Below are 19,334 nucleotides of genomic sequence, written 5' to 3' on the forward strand. Positions count from 1 at the left end.
AATTAAAAGGAACCTAAATCAATTATTTAAAACTTACTGATTATGCCAACTGCAGTGAGGGGCTGCAGTTATAACTATAAAAAGTTATAAAAACTTTTTATCTGAGAAATATAAACTGCAGGTAAGAAATTAGGAAATATGCTCCTATTGTTTACATGAATGAGGGGACAGAGAGGAAAAATTCTGTTGAAGCAACTCAAATCCCGTATGAAAGGATGTTTTTCTTAACTTAAAGTTTAAGACATAATTCTATAAAACTTATTCCTAAACATACTGACCAACAAATATTTTAGTTTTTAACAATAAAGTTGCTTTTATAAATGTCAAATGAAAAATGAAAGAATTCTGCTTCACTAGATAAAAGCAGAGAACTTTATACTAAAACATACTTTTGTTTCTGATTAAAAAAAAACACATACTGCCTAATAAAACCTAATCCAAACTAGAGAAATAAATAAAAACATACACACAAATATAGGTTTTCAGAGACCTTGTAATAAACATGTCAAGGAAATTATTATTTATATCCATGATAAAAAAGACAACAAAGGCTCAGACTGCTCTATTAGTTACTTTAAAAAGTCACATGGCTCTGTTGGGTGACTTAAGATCAGAATTGTGTTTTACTATCAACCTTCCCCCCTCCCATTTATAAAAGAAAACATATACACTTGGGATTTTCTGATTGTAGATAATTTTATTTCATTTTGTAAGAACAGGGGGATAATAGTTCAGGAAATATGAATACACCTTGACACAGAATTAAATAAAATTTGTTTCTCTTGTTTTTTATAGCAGTCTACCTAAATAATGATGCTACATTCTATGTGTATGCTAAGAGACCACACAATCAGGTAAGTGCATGATTCATGGGTTTCCTCCTTCTCCTTACTGACCAGGCCACAGTTTATGTGTACCAATAATAATTAAGGTAGCTTTTCTGAGCTACAGGTTAAGGTTAAGATGCAAAGGATGAACAAGAATCTGCTAATTCTGCTTCAAGGGAGAATGTTTTTGTAACCTATAAAGCCAAAAGGGAAAGACCTAACTTATTGTCAATGATCAAATTTCTGGCTCACTATACCATTACAGTTGATTTTGCTGCTGAAGGCAATGGCACCCCACTCCAGTACTCTTGCCTGGAAAATCCCATGGACGGAGGAGCCTGGTAGGCTGCAGTCCATGGGGTTGCTAAGAGTCGGACACGACTGAGCGACTTCCCTTTCACTTTTCACTTTCATGCAGTGGAGAAGGAAATGGCAACCCACTCCAGTGTTCTTGCCTGGAGAATCCCAGGGACGGGAGAGCCTGGTGGGCTGCCGTCTATGGGGTTGCACAGAGTCGGACAGTTGGTGTTAATAAGGCCTACTACAGTATCTCTCCTATTGTTGGTCCGCCACTCAACAATCCAACTAGAATATAATTGAGTATTTATTATGTATGAGGTATTGTTGGAGGTATTTGAGAAACAAGAAAACTGAAAAAAAAAAGACTATTCTCATGGGGCTTATATTCTAGTAGAGTAAGACAAACAACAAATATAATAAATTATATAGTATGTTAGAAAGTAGTAGTGATATGAAAAGAAAATCATTGACCTGGAAACTAGGATTATGAAACAGAATTTCTGATAGGTCAGTTGCCTAAGGTTAACTAAGTTAAAGAAATATAGTCTTGCATTAATTGTGTGTGTGTGTGTGTGTGCGCACGCGCGCGTGCACATGCTCAGGCATGGCCGACTCTTTGTGACTCCATGGACTGTAGCCTTCCAGGCTCCTCTTGTCCATGGGATTTCTCAGGCAAGAATATTGGAATGAATTGCCATTTCCTCCTCCAGCGGATCCTCCTGACTCTAGGATCAAATCTGCATCCCCTGGGTCTCCTGTGTTGCAGGCAGATTCTTTACCCACTGAGTCATCGGGAAAAGCCCTTACATTAACTTTAACTATATGTTAAAAACACTGAACTAGATGCGGAAGATCTGAAAATAGATAAGACAGTCTTTGCCTCCGATGACATTACTCTCTCAGATGACATTACTCTCTCATAAGACAGACCAATATAGATATATAGAGATAACCACACTAAAACATGCGGCATCACGTACTGCTGTTCAGTCACTAAGTCGTGTCTGACTCTTTGCGACTCTAGGAACTGCAGTGTGCCAGGCTTCCCTGTCCTTCACTACCTCCCTGAATTTGCTCAAACTCATGTCCACTGAACCAGTGATACCACCCAACCATCTCATCCTCTGTCGTCCCCTTTTCCTCTTGACCTCAATCTTTCCCAGCATCAGGGTCTTTACCAGTGAGTCAGTTTTTCACATCAAGAAGGCAATTCTATGTGTGAGAATGTGAAAGGGGAATGGTAGAGACGTGAAGAAGACAACGTGGAAGAAGGCTGGAGTTGCTGGGGAAAGGATTTCATTAGTTTTGTCATTATATTTGAATGGATATTATTATCTATTATTGCAAGAGTAATGAATGTACTTTTAGCAGTAAAGCTGCTATGAAAATTTATATGGCAAAAGATGGTTTAACTTTTTTTACTATGGTAGGTTTGATTTTAGCAGACACCTAATGCATTAACAAACTGTAAACTATCTAAGGACAAGATTTAATTTAAAATGTTAATATACATTTACACGTACTTTGAAAGTGAAAGTGACAGTAGCTCAGTCATGTCTGACTCTTTGCGACCCCATGGACTATAGTCCATGGAATTCTCCAGAACAGAATATTGGAGTGGGTAGCTTTTCCCTTCTCCAGGGGATCTTCGCAACCCCACATTGTGGGTGGATTCTTTGCCAGCTGAGCCACAAGGGAAGCCCAAGAATACTGAAATCGGTAGCCTGTCCCTTCTCTAGTGGATCTTCCCGACCCAGGAATCAAAGTGGGGTCTCCTGCGTTGCAGACGGATTCTTTACCAACTGAGCTATCACATTCTTTATTGTACAGCAAGTATTTATTAACTTGAATGTTAGAAGAGGTAATATAACAACTTCAAGATTCATATCATTTTTTAATGAGTTATATTATCAGATATGTTATATTCCTAATATTCTTATTTTGTATTAGAACAGGTTGTATTTTGTACAGGTTCATGTTAAATCTTAACTTACTTTGATTTTTCACATCACAGGTAATACAATCTATCTCTGGTGACTTTGAGACTGGAGGAGAATTTTTTTTATCATAGGTGGTACTTATATAATCTTTGACTCAGATAAATATCTAAATTCAGTCTCATACCTTAATTTGAAGCTTTGCTTCTTGTAGGCGACCTTTCCATGATGCCACAAATTTGAGGCTATCCACAGAACAGACCATAGCTCTGTAAAAGTGAAATGTCAAATGTCAGAAAGCAATAATTTTCAGGAGCTATAGAATATATTGACTATCACCCTTAATGCAGCTATATGAGGGGGTTTCAATAAATGTTTACCAGCTCAACTGAAATATTGATATTTATAATAAGATCTCAAGGTGAAACCAATCTGAAGATCCCCTAAAGCACAAAAAACAACTACATTTTTTCCCAGTGTATTTTTGGAAGTGTCTCTTTCATTACATTCCAACTTAAAAATTACAGACTATATATGACATGATAATCCATATTTGTTTTAAAACAGTTTGATATTAACCATCAAATACTGTTTTCCACCAAGAAGCCTAGTCAGCATTGTCTAAGAGGAATTTCATCTACAAAAAAGATGAAAATATTTTCATTCAGTTCAAAATGGCAGCCACTACTCACATGCGGCTTTTGAGAACGGCAATTGTGGCTAGTATATTGAGAAATCATATTTTTTCTTTGACCTCTTTCTTATGGGATTGTTTATTTCTTCTGATATTAAGCTGAACAAGCTGTTTATATATATATTTTGGATACTGACCCCTTGGCCATTATTTCCCGCATTCCATTTTGTTGATGGTTTTCTTTGTTGTACAAAAGCTTTTAAGCTTAACGAGGTCCAACTTGTTTGAGACCGTCTGTGCTTCCTATACTTGGATATCTATTCCCTCTTTCAGATTTTTGAAGTTGCAGCATAATTTCCTCAAATACATTTCCATTCTTCTCTCTTCTTCTGTAACTAATATAATGTAAAAGTGAGGATACAATGTTCTCAGGGATATTTGTTTCTTGAATTGCTTTTTTGTTTTCCTTTCTGATGTTCTGAATGAATGATTTCCATTATTCTATCTTCCAGATTGCTTATTTGTTCCTCTGTATCAGTCTGCTCTTCATTCCTTTTAATGTTTTTTTTTTTTTTAATTTCAGCTATTTAATTATTTATTTTTGACTGGGTCTTTATATTTTCTGGTTCCTAGTGAAGAAGCTCATCTTTTAGATCAATTCCTTTTCCTAATTCAGTTAACATTTTCACTTCCAATATTTCTAATAATTTATCTAATCAATTGTTTATTTCTCTTTCATGATCTGTTTTTTCAGGGGTTTTCTCTTGCTTTTTTCAGTTAGGAGTAGCTCCTCTGGCTTTTTCATTTTACTTACTGTTCTCTGCCTCTATGAATTTAGGTGAAACAGTTATTTATTACATCTTATAGGGGTATTCTTATGTGGGAGTATCTTGATGTAGACCCCATGTGCTCAATGCATTTGATGGGAGAGCTAGATCTGATGTGGGTGCCAGTCACGTCTTTCCTCAGAGTGTGCTGTCAGCTATCACTTTGGTAAGGCTTGAATCTGAAGACAGAGTTGGCCCGGGGTGTGAGGCAAAACTTCCTCTCTGGTCAGTGGCCATCCCCGCCCTATTAAAGGAAGGGTCTGATCCTCTGTGGCTGGAGTGGGGGATCTGTGCGTCAGGCATGAGTTGGCTCCATTTTCCATTCAGTGTATGTCTTCCCCTCTCCCCACACCAGGAATTTTGTCCCCGGAGGGGAGTGCTGAAGCAAGTGAGGTTCCTGTGCATAAAGCTGCCCAGTGTGCTTACTGTGTAGGCATCCGTGGTTCCGCTCAGATACAGCACACGGTCAAGTCTTTCCCTGCCCACATCTGCCCAGCTCCAGCGCTGTGCTGAGGCATGGACTGAGTGAGGCCAGAGTGTTTGCTTAGCTTGGGCTGTGGCGTGTGATGGGGTGGTCACAGCAAACCATGCATCCGCTACAGCAGCCCTCTCTTTGCCCCGTGGTGGGGGCAAGGCCTCTGTGTCTCTCACAGCTGATCACATCTTCAACACCCTCTATGTTCCACAGGGGAGGCGGGCCTGTGTGGTTTTCCTTCACCTCTGTGGGGTGGGAAGTTAAGCTGTAGGATACAGTAGCCACTCTCATAAATTCGGGATGCTTCTGGGGCGCCACTTGAGTCGGTGCCAACAATGGCCACCAAAGACCCCCCAGGGTCCAGCTCAGGACCGAGTCCCCTCTGCCTCCTAAGGCACAGTCTTTTCCCAGGTCCTGGTCATCTCAGATCCAGGGCCACACTGTGGCATGGAGCACGTGGGGCCAGAGATTTGCTTGCCTCGGGCCGGGGCGTACGATGAAGCAGCCATGGGAAGCCCTGCAGCTGCTCGAGCAGACCTCTGTCCACCCTGCCTCAGGGCTAACCAGTGTGCACACACTTGTCTTGCGTGGAGCCCCGCCTTCCTCATGCTTTCTGTCTGTCCCAACAGTCCTCCAACCAGCAAAGAGGGTTTGCCTCCTCCATGCAGGACCCCGGGAATGGGATGCCCAGTCTGTAGTTTGATGTAGTATGAGGGTCTGCCCATAAAATCCCCTTTTCCCCGAGTCTCCTTTTCAGGGTCACAGGTCCTGACTTGATTGCTTTTCCTTCCTTCCTACACAATTATACGTTTTTGGTTTTTTTTTTTCCTTATAGCCTTGATTATAAAGGAGTTCTTCTATCAGTTTCCAGTGAGTTTTCAGTGAGAATTGTTCCACACATAGATGTATTTTTGAAGTGTTCATGGGGGGATGTGAGGTCCACATCCTCCTACTCCACCATCTTGGGTCTCCTTGCTGCTGCTGCTAAGTCACTTCAATTGTGTCAGACTCTGTGTAACCCCATAGATGGCAGCCTTAATCCTATTTAATTTTAATTCATTAGAATTTAAATAGCTCTATTTGACTTCCGCCTACCATACTGGACACAATAAGTCTAGAAAGATAAATGACCAAAATGTTAAAAATTAGAGTTTGTTTATTTGAATTCTAATTAAAAAATCACTTCATTTTTCAAAAGCAATGCTCTCTAAAAGTTAACTGTTATTAACAGTAAAGTACTACGAAATAACACAACTATTTGGATTTAACAATAAATTTATTTCTTGACAATCAAGCAAATGTGATCAGAAGTGAACAAAGCGTACAATTAACCTCTCAGACAAATAAGTACTTCACTCTATTTACCTGGCAGTTTCCTGGCGAAGAGCGTTGAGAAACGTGTCTGGACGGAAAAGTTCTGATAGGTCAAGTGTGTCAGAGAGAAGAGTCTGTTTTTCAGCTCTCTCTACCCAGTTCTAGAAGGAGGGAAATACACAAAAACACGTTTAAAAACTTTGCAGATTTGAAAGATAAAGATCTATTAAAGAATAACTATGCAGAAATCATTTTCAATGAGGAAGTTATGTAATTTCCAAATGCTCTGAAATGATGTGTAGGGATAAACTTCCACTGTATGTTATGAAATCTACTGTAGCTTTTGGCATAATATCCATCTATCACACAAAAAAACTTCTCTGCACAACCTTTTGTCAGTACTTAGTGTTAGTTGCTCAGTTGCGTCCAACTCTTTGCGACCCTGTGGACTGTAGCCCACTAGGCTCCTCTGTCCATGGAATTCGCCAGGCAAGAATACTGGAGTGAGTTGCCATTCCCTTCTCCAGGGGATCTTTTTGTTAGTAGAGATCTACTCAGAATAAAAAGTGCAAAATATGACATTTAATCTTATATATGGCATTTAAGTCTGGACTAGTACTTCTACTGATGACTCACCTTTCAAAGTGTGCTCTGGAGATACTTAGTATCTAGGTCTAAAACTAGAGTTCCCAAGGTTGCTAATTCTTGGCAAGGCAAACTGGATTTGTGTTCCAGATTTAACTGTAAATTTGCCATTTTACTAAATCAAGTATTACAGTGGAGAGTAATGTCCAAGAAAAAATATTTTTTTTTTGTTTAAACAGGTTTTTTTTTAAATAGTCTTCTCTACTTATCTGCCACTTTGTAAATCAATTTATACTCCATTTGGAGAAAGAAACATTATCATAAAGTATGTTTGATAAGTATAATGAAAGATTGATATTTGGAACAAATAAAAACAACAAAGCCATGTCCAAATTTGTTATATTCTTTCCATGTATTGGCCAATTTTGTGCTTACCAAAGTCCTGAAATTGGTTAATATCCCCATTTTACAATCAGAAAATGGAGGCATGGTGAGGTTAAGGGTCTTGCCCAAAGTCATATAGTGTTGGAGTCAGATAATAAACTCAGATGATTTGTTTCTCTGCAATATTTCCTGGTGGTACTATTGTACCTTAAGAGATAGAGAGCTTTACTGACAATTTCTTAATCAGTTTGCTATTTCAGCTGGTACACAGAGATGGTACCACAGCAACTTTCAGAACTCTCATTTACTTAGTAATTAATTTTGCATGATTTATAAAGTCTAAGAAAAATAATTTAATGTATCACTGTGTAGTGGAGAAGGGACTCCTCCACTGGGACCACTCTAGTATTCTTGCCTGGGAAATTACATGGACAGAGGAGCCTGGTAGGTTACAGTTTATGGGGTTGCAAAGAGTCGGACATGACTTCGCAACTACAAGATTATTGTGCAGTCAGGCTGTGTTTCATGTCCTATAACACTCTGTTATCCATATAAGCATTTATATCTGTCAGCAGGTCTAGAATAGGAGAAATTAAAATCTCCAAAGCTAGTGTGCTTGCATTAATTAATATCTTATGCATTTAACTACTATTCCCACCTTACAACAAGTAGCAAAAATGTTCCTATGTCCATCCTACCAATTGATACTATGTTGATTTTATAATTAGAAAAGACTGTATTTTTCTTTTAAATTTTTGTTGGAGTATAGCTGATTTATAATGTATAATGTTGGATTAGTTTTAGGTGTACAGCAAGGTGAATTCTTACACATATACTATGTATATCCACTCATCTGTTTTTAGATTTAAAAAAACATAGACTTCACAAGTTATTACTAAAAAAGACACATACAGAATATCTGATGAAAATATGTTCAGAACTAATTATGTTAATGGTTAAATTTATGATTTTGGACTACTACTCATATAAAGTTAATTATGAGGAATTATTTAAAATTTCAAAACATGTGTTACTAAAATAAATCATTCAATCAAGACAAATTTACAGATAAATCAGTTACCTATTTGGGAGGAAAACATTCTTAATTAAAATAAAGCCTAAAACCTAGATTCATTTCTATTCTATATTCCTCAACTCCCCAAACTATAAATAGATATATACATATTTTTTAAAATATAGAAATGATTAAAAAGATATCTCTTTAACAAAGTATAATTACTTTTTCTTAGATATTATCCTTTTAATAATGACATTTTAAAATAACAGTCCATAAATTGGATATACCATAAAGCATTTATTTTTTCAATAAAATAATTTATAATTACATATAACAAAGATCATTTATTCCTTATCAAATATTTTATATCTGCCTTCTATTTTCATTATCTAACCACAGACAACAAATTATGCTTCCATGACCCATTTTTATTGTAAATATTAATTTCTATTATCTTAAAACAACTATTTAAAAATAATCACTTACTGTATAAATATATCAAATTATACTATTATTTCAAAAAATCCTTTAATTTTGAATTCAAAAACTCCAAGAGTTGTTGCTAACAATGGATGTGCATATGTTCAAATTAATTAAAATTTAGAGTGTGGCTGATAATCAGAATTTTACTTCATTAAAGTTTCAATTAAAGTAATTAGTCAAGAATAAGCTTCTTTAGTAAAAAGTTTTTATTAATCTATAGTAAAAATAACCTGTTAGTCTATTAAACTTAAACTAAAGCAAAAGTATATTTGATAAGATAAAGTTTAAATAAAAAAGATTCTTTTAATGTATAATATCTTTGAACAGGAAACTACACAAAATAAAGAGCCAGTACTGGAGTGAGTAGCCATTTCTTTCTCCAGGGCATCTTCCCAACCCAGGGACTGAACTCAGGTCTTCCGCATTGTAGGCAGATTCTTTATCAGCTGGGCCACTGGGAAAGTCCTTTAAATTTTTAATAACTACATTAAATCTGCTCATGTATGTTTATAGAAGCTTTTATTCATAACCACCAAAACTTGGAAGCAACAAAAATATATCCTTTAGTAGGTGAATGGACTAATCAACTCTGGTATATTGTGACAATCGAGTATTATTCAGTACGAGAAACAGATGAACTATCGAGCCATGAAAAGCCATGGAGAAAACGTAAACGCATACACCTAAGTGAAAGAAACAATTCTGAAAAAACCTTTACATACTATATGATTCCAACTATATAACATTTTGGAAAAGGCCAAGTTGTGGAGACAGTAAAAAGATCAGTGGTTAGCAGGGATGAGGGAGCAGAGAGAGATAATAAACAGGAAGAACAGAGAATTTTTAGGGCAGTGAAAACACTCTGTATGTTATTAAAATAATGGGTATATGCCACTGCATGCTAACCATCGTGTGAACCCTAAGGTAAACTATGGGCATGGGTGATTAGCTGTGTCAACAGATTCACCCTTGGTAAAAATGTACAGTTCTTCAGAGTTGATAATCAGGGAGTCTAGCATGTGTTTATGCAGGGAATATATGGGAAATCACTGTACCTTCATCTCAATTTTGTTGTAAGCCTAAGATTGGTCTAAGAAATAGTCATTTTTTAAAAATGACATTTATATTCATTTAAAAGAACAGAAATAAAGACAATTAAACAGCATAATCTTTAATGAGCTTTGGACTGAGCTTTCAACAAAGTTACAGACATTACTGGCAGTTGTTTTTCAGTAAATGTTTCTCCTTTATTCCACTCCAGATTACAGGCCAGGCCACAGTCCTTTTTAAAGGACTACACTAGAGACTAAACAGAAGACGTGTCCCTCTCTTATGATTATGAGACTACATCTCTATAATTCTTCAAATGCTATGTAATAGAGGTAATTATGGGTGTAAACAACCAAATAATAGAACTGAACAACTTAGTGGGGTTGGACAACTTCTTAAATACTCTAAACACACACACACACACCCCCCAAGATTCACAGACAGAAAAACTTCCAAGCTAGGATGAACCACAGAGATCATCGACATTTCCTTACTATAATATACAGAAAATGATTTTTCCCAGGTGATACAAGACAATTTAAAAATACTGCAAGATTTTATTTTAAAAAGGCTAATGATGAAGTAGAATGCATAAACAGAAAGGGCATTCCTTCACTCATTCAGAAACACTTGCTGAAGGCAAGGAGCTTATCATCTAGTTAGGAGAGACGAAACATGCAAAAATCACTGTGCTAAAAGAGGTAAGGGGAAAAATCATACTAGACATGAATAATGTGTATCATGAATGATCTGCTCCTATATGGACCAAAATATATACAATTTCGAAGGAAAATGACTGTTCTGCTAAGAATTTAACATCTAGTTAACTTACTGTTCATTTGTAAATACAGATGAGTATCATTCTTTATGCCAGAGTTCAGAAAATAAACAAACCATACCTCTGTATCTTTTTTCTTGTAAATACTACTCAAAAATGTTTTCCAACTATTTTATATACTACTCAAACCTAAGATTTTTAAAGATGTAGGAGTAAATTAAATCATTTAAATATAGAAATACATCTAAATGGTAGTGATCATAGACCACTGGGGAATGGAAAAGTTCAATAAATGGTGCTGGTGGAAAATGATTAACTTTTTAGAGGAAAAAAGTTTAAACTTTAATTCTTATCCAGCCTAAATTTATGTTAATTGCATTCAGAGTTGAACTAATATTGAAAAAGAGAAAGCCAATTCAAAACAAAGGAAAAATAAGATTATGTCTGATTAGAAAAATATATTAGATTATAAAAATTATCATAAAAAAGATAAAAGCCACTGAAATTAAATTTGGAAAAAAATTTCCACAAATATGGAAACGAATTAGTAACATTAAAATAACTATAGATTGCATACATGCTTAGTGAAACATAAAAGATAATACCATCCTTAATAGTTATGTTAATTTTAAAAAGTAAGATATGCTTTTAGTCCTTTAGCAGAATGAGAAATGAAAAGCTCAAATGTTGGTAAGTATACTACACGGACAAAATTTTTGTAGAGTATACACTGGTGCAATATTTTTATAAGTAGTTTGATTAATGTGCCAAAAGCTTTAAAAATATTCAAGCCATTTACTCAGTAATTCCTTTTATTGGGATGTAATTAAGGAAATTATCAAGAGATTATTAAGGTTTGCTCATTTAAGATTATTTGCAGTATGAAGAAATTCGTTGTTGTTGTTCAGTCACTCAGTTGTGTCTGACTCTTTGCAACACCATGGACTGCAGCAAGCCAGGCATCCCTGTCCTTCACCATCTCCTGGAGCTTGCTCAAACTCAAGACCCTTGAGCTGGTGATACCATCCAACCATCTCATCCTCTGTCGTCCCCTTCTCCTCCTGTCTTCAATCTTTCCCAGCATCAGGGTCTTTTCTAATGAGATGGCTCTTTGTATCAGGTGGCCAAAGCATTGGAGCTTCAGCATCAATCCTTCCAATGGATATTCAGGGTTGACATCCTTTAGGATTGACTACTTTGCTCTCCTTGCAGTCCAAGGGACTCTCAAGAGTCTTCTCCAACACCACAGTTCAAAAGCATCAATTCTTCGGGGCTCACCTTTTTTATAGTCCAACACTACATCCATACATGACTACTAGAAAAACCATAGATTTGATTAGATGGACTTTTGTCAGCAAAGTAATGTCTTTGCAGTGATTTTGGAGCCCAAGAAAATAAAGTCTGTCACTGTTTCCATTGTTTCCCCATCTATTTGCCATGAAGTGATGGAACCGGATGCCATGATCTTTGTTGTCTGAATGTTGAGTTTGAAGCCAGCTTTTTCACTCTCCTCTTTCACCTTCATCAAGAAACTCTTTAGTTCTTCTTCGCTTTCTGCCATAAAGGTGGTGTCATCTTCATATCTGAGGTTTTGATATTTCTCCTGGAAATCTTGATTCCATCTTGTGCTTCATCCAGCCTGTCATTTCTCATGATTTACTCTGCATGGATTTAAAATAAGCAGTGTGACAATATGCAGCCTTGACGTACTCCTTTCTCAATTTGGAACCAGTGCATTGTTTCATGTTCAGTTCTAACTGTTGCTTCTTGACCTGCACACAGGTTTCGCAGGAGGCAGTTAATGTGGTCTGGTATTCCCACCTCTTGAAGAATTTTCCACAGTTTTCTGTGATCCACATAGTCAAAGGCATTAATGTAGCTAATGAAGCATAAGGAGATGTTTTTCTGGAATTCTTTTGCTTTTTCTGTGATCCAAAAGATGTAGGCAACTTAATCTCTGGTGCCTCTGCCTCTTCTAAACCCATCTTGAACATCTGGAAGTTTTCAGTTCACATACTGTTAAAGCCTAGCTTGGAGAACTTTGAGCATTACTTTGATGGTATGAAAAATGAGTGCAATTGTGTGGTAGTTTGAACATTCTTTGGCATTGCCCTTCTTTGGGACTGGAATGAAAACGTACCTTTTCCAGTCCTGTGGCCACTGCCATGTTTTCTAAATTTGCTGGCATATTGAGTGTAGCACATTAACAGCATCATCTTTTAGGATTTGAAAGGAATGTATGTACACCTGTGGCGGATTCATGTCAATGTATGGCAAAACCAATACAATATTGTTAAGTAATTACCCTCCAATTAAAATAAATTTATACTAAAAAAAATAAATAAAAATAAAGATAGTAAAGTTAAAAAAAAAAAAAAGAAATACCTCAGCTGGAATTCCATCACCTCCTCTAGCTTTGCTCATAGTGATGCTTCCTAAGGCCCAGTGACTTCACACTCCAAGATATATGACTCTAGGTGAATCATATGACTCACATATGACTCTAGGTGAGTAATCACACCATTGTGGTTATCTGGGTCATTAAGACCTCTTTTTGTATAGTTCTTCTGTGTATTCTTGCCACCTCCTCTTAATACCTTCTGCTTCTGTTAGGACCGTACTGTTTCAGTCCTTTATTGTGCACATCTCTGCATGATATGTTTTCCTTGGTATCTCTAATTTTCATGAAGAGATCTCTAGTCTTTCCCGTTCGATGTTTTCCTCTATTTTTTCCCTTTAATTAAAAATAGAAATTATATATAACATATATGTGCTGTGCTGATTTGCTCAGTCATGTCCGACTCTTTGTAACCCATGGCCTGCAGCCCGCTAGGCTCCTCTGTCCATGGGATTCTCTAGGCAAGAATACTGGAGCGGGTTGCCATACCCTCCTCCAGGGGATCTTCCTACCCAGAGATCAAACTCAAGTCTCCTGCATTGCTGGTAGATTCTTTACTGACTGGGCCACCAGAGAAGCCCCTATGATAATGTACATAAAATAATATAAATTAGCTAATTAAATTGTGGGACATGAGTACAATAAAACATTATATAACAATAAAAACTAGTATTTGAAAAATATTTGATGACATTGGAAAGTGTACACTACTTAATATATTTATCAGAATGTATACACAGTAATTAGCCTAATTATGTAAAAATAATTGGACATATAAAAAACATTGATGAAAGTCGTTATCAACTTACATCATTTCAACTGGGTCTGGTCTAAACTCTACTAATGACTGTCTTCATTGATATTTTATAGCAATTATTTAGTATAAGATGAAATACATTAATAAACTGATAACATTTTTATTTTGTTTTAATGAACTGTGTTTCCTCAAAAAGTGGTTTAAGGCAAATAACAAATAATTCAGGCAATCATTTTTCTCAGTGTGACATCTTTTATGTTTCTTCATCTTTTGTCAAAATTACTTAGTATAAATTACAGATTTCAGAATTTGAGAACAAATTCATCTAGAATTAAAATCTAATATATCCAGATTGAAATTAAGTACATCCAGTCATTAACTGGAGTAAACAACACATTAAAAGTGATTAGCAGGTTGACAACTCTGAACATAAGAAGTTTCTCAGTTTATTGGACAAAAAGATAGTAATAAACTGCAGCTCATCAACAGGTAGATTATCAGGAATTATACTGGAACTAAAACTTCAGAATTAGTATTAAAGACAAATAACATAGTTCTTCCTAGGGAAGCCTTGCCATACCAACTTCAAAACAGTGGGTGTACTACTAGATATTTGCCGTTCTTTAGTCTAAATTTTTCCTAAATGCAAACCTAGGTTTACATCAACATTGATCAAATCTTGTACATTAGTACCAGTAATATAAGTAATATACTAGTAATATAAATAACTAGTACTAGTAATATAAGCATAGGAGAAAAGATAAATTAAGTAAGCTCCCCAAGTTTCAATTTCAAGTCATTACTTTAAGCAGCCTTGTGAGACTGAGATGTAAAACCTGGAGTTCAAGAGAACAAGACTGATTTGGACAAGCTTTCTGGAGATCTAATCATTTTGAGTTATGATCCTTAGAAAGATAATTTCTTGCCTCATGTACTCCACAAATAAAGTTACCTTGCATAGCAACTTTAGAGAACTGTTTTTCTAAAAGTGTATTAAATGTGCTGCAGTTAGATTCCATCCATTTATATTCTTCTAACCATTTAAATTGATTTTAACTCTTCATAGTAGCTCAGAATTTTGATGTGCTGTGTCTTGATTTTTACTCAGCTAAATTAATTCCTAATTTTCTTTTTGATATCCTATTCTCAAATCAGTTTAGTTCAGTTCTGTCACTCAGTCATGTCCAACCTGAGATCCCATGGACTGCAGCATGCCAGGCTTCCCTGTCCGTCATCAAATCCCAGAGCCTACTCAAACTTATGCCCATCGTGTCAGTGATGCCACGACATGATGGCATCCTTTGTCATTCCTTTCTCCTTTGTCATTCCCTTCTCCTCCTGCCCTCAATTTTTCCAGCATCAGGGTCTTTTCAAATGAGTTGGTTCTTTGCATCAAGTGGCCAAAGTATTGGAATTTCAGCTTCAGCATCAGTCCTTCCAAGGAATATTCAGGAGTGAATTCCTTTAGGATGGACTGATTGGATCTCCTTGCAGTCCAAGGGACTCTCAAGAGTCTTCTCCAACACCACACTTCAAAAGCATCAATTCTTCTGTGCTCAGCTTTCTTTATAGTTCAACTCTCTCATCCATACATGACTACTGGAAAAACCATAGCTTTGACTAGACAGACCTTTGTTGGCAAATGTCTCTGCTTTTTAATATGCTGTCTAGGTTGGTCATAGCTTTTCTTCCAAGGAGTAAGCATCTTTTAATTTCATGGCTGCACTCACCATCTGCAGTGATTTTGGAGCCCAAGAAAATAAAGTCTCTAACTGTTTCTATTGTTTCCCAATCAAGCTGCAATGAAGTGATGGGACCAGATGCCATGATACTAGTTTCCTGAATGCTGAGTTTTAAGCCAACTGTTTCATTCTCCTCTTCCACTTTCATGAAGAAGCTCTTTAGTTCTTCCTTGCTTTTTGCCATAAAGATCATGTCATCTGGCCATGTGAGGTTATTGATAATCCTCCCAGTAATCTTGATTCCAGCTTGTGCTTCATCCAGCCCGTTTCTCCTGATGTAGTCTGCATATAAGTTAAATAAGCAGAATGACAGCATGGACGTACCCCTTTCCCAATTTGGAACCAGTCTGCTGTTCCATGTTCAGTTCTAACTTGCTTCTTGACCTGCATACAGATTTCTCGAGAGGCAGGTCAGGTGGTCTGGTATTCCCATCTCTCTCAGAATTTTCCACAGTTTGTTGTCAAAGGCTTTGGCATAGTCAATAAAGCGAAAGTAGATCTTTTTCTAGAACTCCTGATTTTTCTATGATCCAGCGGATGTTGGTAATTTGATCTCTGGTTCCTTTGCCTTTTCTAAATCCAGCTTGAACATCTGGAAGTTCATGGTTTACATATTGCTGAAGCCTGGCTTGGAGAATTTGGAGCATTACTTTGCTACTGTGTGAGATGAGTGCTATTGTGCCATAGTTTGAACATTCTTTGCCATTGCCTTTCTTTGGGATTGTAATGAAAACTGACCTTTTCCATTCCTGTGGCCACTGCTGAGTTTTCCAGATTTGTAGGCGTATTGAGTGCAGCACTTTTACAGCATCATCTTTTAGAATTTGAAATAGCTCAACTGGAATTCCATCACCTCCTCTAGCTTTGTTTATAGTGATGCTTCCTAAGGCCCACTTGACTTCACATTCCAGGATGTCTGGCTCTAGGTGAATGATCACACCATCATGGTTATCTTGGTTATGAAGATCTTTTTCAGATAGTTCTTCTGTGTATTTTGTCATCTCTTTTTAATATCTTCTGCTTCTGTTAGGTCCATTTCTGTCCTTTATTGTGCCCATCTCTTTGCATGAAATGTTTCCTTGGTATCTCTAATTTTCTTGAAGAGATCTCTAGTCTTTCCCAGTCTATTGTTTTCCTCTATTTCTTTGCATTGATTGCTGAGGAATCCTTTCTTATCTCTCCTTGCTATTCTTTGGAACTCTGGATTCAAATGGGTATATCTTTCCTTTTCTCTCTTGCTTTTCTTTTTTTTTTTTTTTTAAAGCTTCCATCTTGCCTAACTCCCTCCATCATCAAACAAGAAAAAAGGACTCGGAAAATAATCAGTGACTTGTTTGAGGTCACAGTGTCCTTGAGCGTAACTTGTTGGCATGTTGGACAGTTCAGAGAGAGAGACAGAGAGACAATGAACAACAGAGAAAGAACTGAGACGTCTACCATATGGTTTGCATGCCCAGGGCTGGTGAATTCTCCATCACCTGGGACACCAAACCCATCTCTGGCTGCAAAGGACTGTGTGACTATGATCATAATATGTTCTGCTTTTATTTTTATTTTTTGGGTCTGCCAAAGGCTTTATTTATTTTTTCCTTTTTAAACTTTTTTTTATTATTTATTTATTTTTACTTTACAATACGGTATTGGTTTTATTTTATTTTATTTTTTATTTTTTATTTTTTTTAATTTTAGTTTTTTATTTTTTAAATTTTAAAATCTTTAATTCTTACATGCATTCCCAAACATGAACCCCCCTCCCACCTCCCTCCCCATAACAACTTTCTGGGTCATCCCCATGCACCAGCCCCAAGCATGCTGCATCCTGCGTCAGACATAGACTGGCGATTCAATTCACATGATAGTATACATGTTAGAATGTCATTCTCCCAAATCATCCCACCCTCTCCCTCTCCCTCTGAGTCCAAAAGTCCGTTATACACATCTGTGTCTCTTTCCCTGTCTTGCATACAGGGTCGTCATTGCCATCTTCCTAAATTCCATATATATGTGTTAGTATACTGTATTGGTGTTTTTCTTTCTGGCTTACTTCACTCTGTATAATCGGCTCCAGTTTCATCCATCTCATCAGAACTGATTCAAATGAATTCTTTTTAACGGCTGAGTAATACTCCATTGTGTATATGTACCACAGCTTTCTTATCCATTCATCTGCTGATGGACATCTAGGTTGTTTCCATGTCCTGGCTATTATAAATAGTGCTGCAATGAACATTGGGGTACATGTGTCTCTTTCAATTCTGGTTTCCTCGGTGTGTATGCCCAGCAGTGGGATTGCTGGGTCATAAGGTAGTTCTATTTGCAATTTTTTAAGGAATCTCCACACCGTTCTCCATAGTGGCTGTACTAGTTTGCATTCCCACCAACAGTGTAGGAGGGTTCCCTTTTCTCCACACCCTCTCCAGCATTTATTGCTTGCAGATTTTTGGATCGCAGCCATTCTGACTGGTGTGAAGTGGTACCTCATTGTGGTTTTGATTTGCATTTCTCTAATAATGAGTGATGTTGAGCATCTTTTCATGTGTTTGTTAGCCATCCGTATGTCTTCTTTGGAGAAATGTCTATTTAGTTCTTTGGCCCATTTTTTGATTGGGTCGTTTATTTTTCTGGAATTGAGCTGCAGAAGTTGCTTGTATATTTTTGAGATTAGTTGTTTGTCAGTTGCTTCATTTGCTATTATTTTCTCCCATTCAGAAGGCTGTCTTTTCACCTTGCTTATAGTTTCCTTTGTTGTGCAGAAGCTTTTAATTTTAATTAGATCCCATTTGTTTATTTTTGCTTTTATTTCCAGAATTCTGGGAGGTGGATCATAGAGGATCCTGCTGTGATTTATGTCTGAGAGTGTTTTGCCTATGTTCTCCTCTAGGAGTTTTATAGTTTCTGATCTTACATTTAGATCTTTAATCCATTTTGAGTTTATTTTTGTGTGCGGTGTTAGAAAGTGATCTAGTTTCATTCTTTTACAAGTGGTTGACCAGTTTTCCCAGCACCACTTGTTAAAGAGATTGTCTTTACTCCATTGTATATTCTTGCCTCCTTTGTCAAAGATAAGGTGTCCATATGTGTGTGGATTTATCTCTGGGCTTTCTATTTTGTTCCATTGATCTATATGTCTGTCTTTGTGCCAGTACCATACTGTCTTGATGACTGTGGCTTTGTAGTAGAGCCTGAAGTCAGGCAAGTTGATTCCTCCAGTTCCATTCTTCTTTCTCAAGATTGCTTTGGCTATTCGAGGTTTTTTGTATTTCCATACAAATCTTGAAATTATTTGTTCTAGTTCTGTGAAAAATGTGGCTGGTAGCTTGATAGGGATTGCATTGAATTTGTAAATTGCTTTGGGTAGTATACTCATTTTCACTATATTGATTCTTCCAATCCATGAACATGGTATATTTCTCCATCTATTAGTGTCCTCTTTGATTTCTTTCATCAGTGTTTTATAGTTTTCTATATACAGGTCTTTAGTTTCTTTAGGTAGATATATTCCTAAGTATTTTATTCTTTTCGTTGCAATGGTGAATGGAATTGTTTCCTTAATTTCTTTTTCTACTTTCTCATTATTCGTGTATAGGAATGCAAGGGATTTCTGTGTGTTGATTTTATATCCTGCAACTTTACTATATTCATTGATGAGCTCTAGTAATTTTCTGGTGGAGTCTTTAGGGTTTTCCATGTAGAGGATCATGTCATCTGCAAACAGTGAGAGTTTTACTTCTTCTTTTCCAATTTGGATTCCTTTTATTTCTTTTTCTGCTCTGATTGCTGTGGCCAAAACTTCCAGAACTATGTTGAATAGTAGCGGTGAAAGTG

At 36.6% G+C, this 19,334-nt stretch overlaps 1 protein-coding gene across 3 annotated transcripts in view; it reads right to left on the reverse strand.

The window, feature by feature from the left end:
* The window catches only part of DYNC2H1 (dynein cytoplasmic 2 heavy chain 1), a 493,166-nt gene that overhangs the window by 114,167 nt on the left and 359,665 nt on the right, over positions 1–19,334 (reverse strand). For all 3 annotated transcript variants that reach the window (XM_069554796.1, XM_069554794.1, XM_069554793.1), the window contains exons 86-87: positions 6,366–6,475; positions 3,252–3,333 (exon numbers count right to left, since the gene is read on the reverse strand). In XM_069554796.1, the coding sequence (XP_069410897.1) occupies positions 3,252–3,333; positions 6,366–6,475 (192 nt within the window). The remainder of the gene's footprint in view (positions 1–3,251; positions 3,334–6,365; positions 6,476–19,334) is intronic.

This window comes from Ovis canadensis, chromosome 15, assembly GCF_042477335.2.
Source record: "Ovis canadensis isolate MfBH-ARS-UI-01 breed Bighorn chromosome 15, ARS-UI_OviCan_v2, whole genome shotgun sequence".
In the NCBI taxonomy this organism is placed as follows: Eukaryota; Metazoa; Chordata; class Mammalia; order Artiodactyla; family Bovidae; genus Ovis; species Ovis canadensis.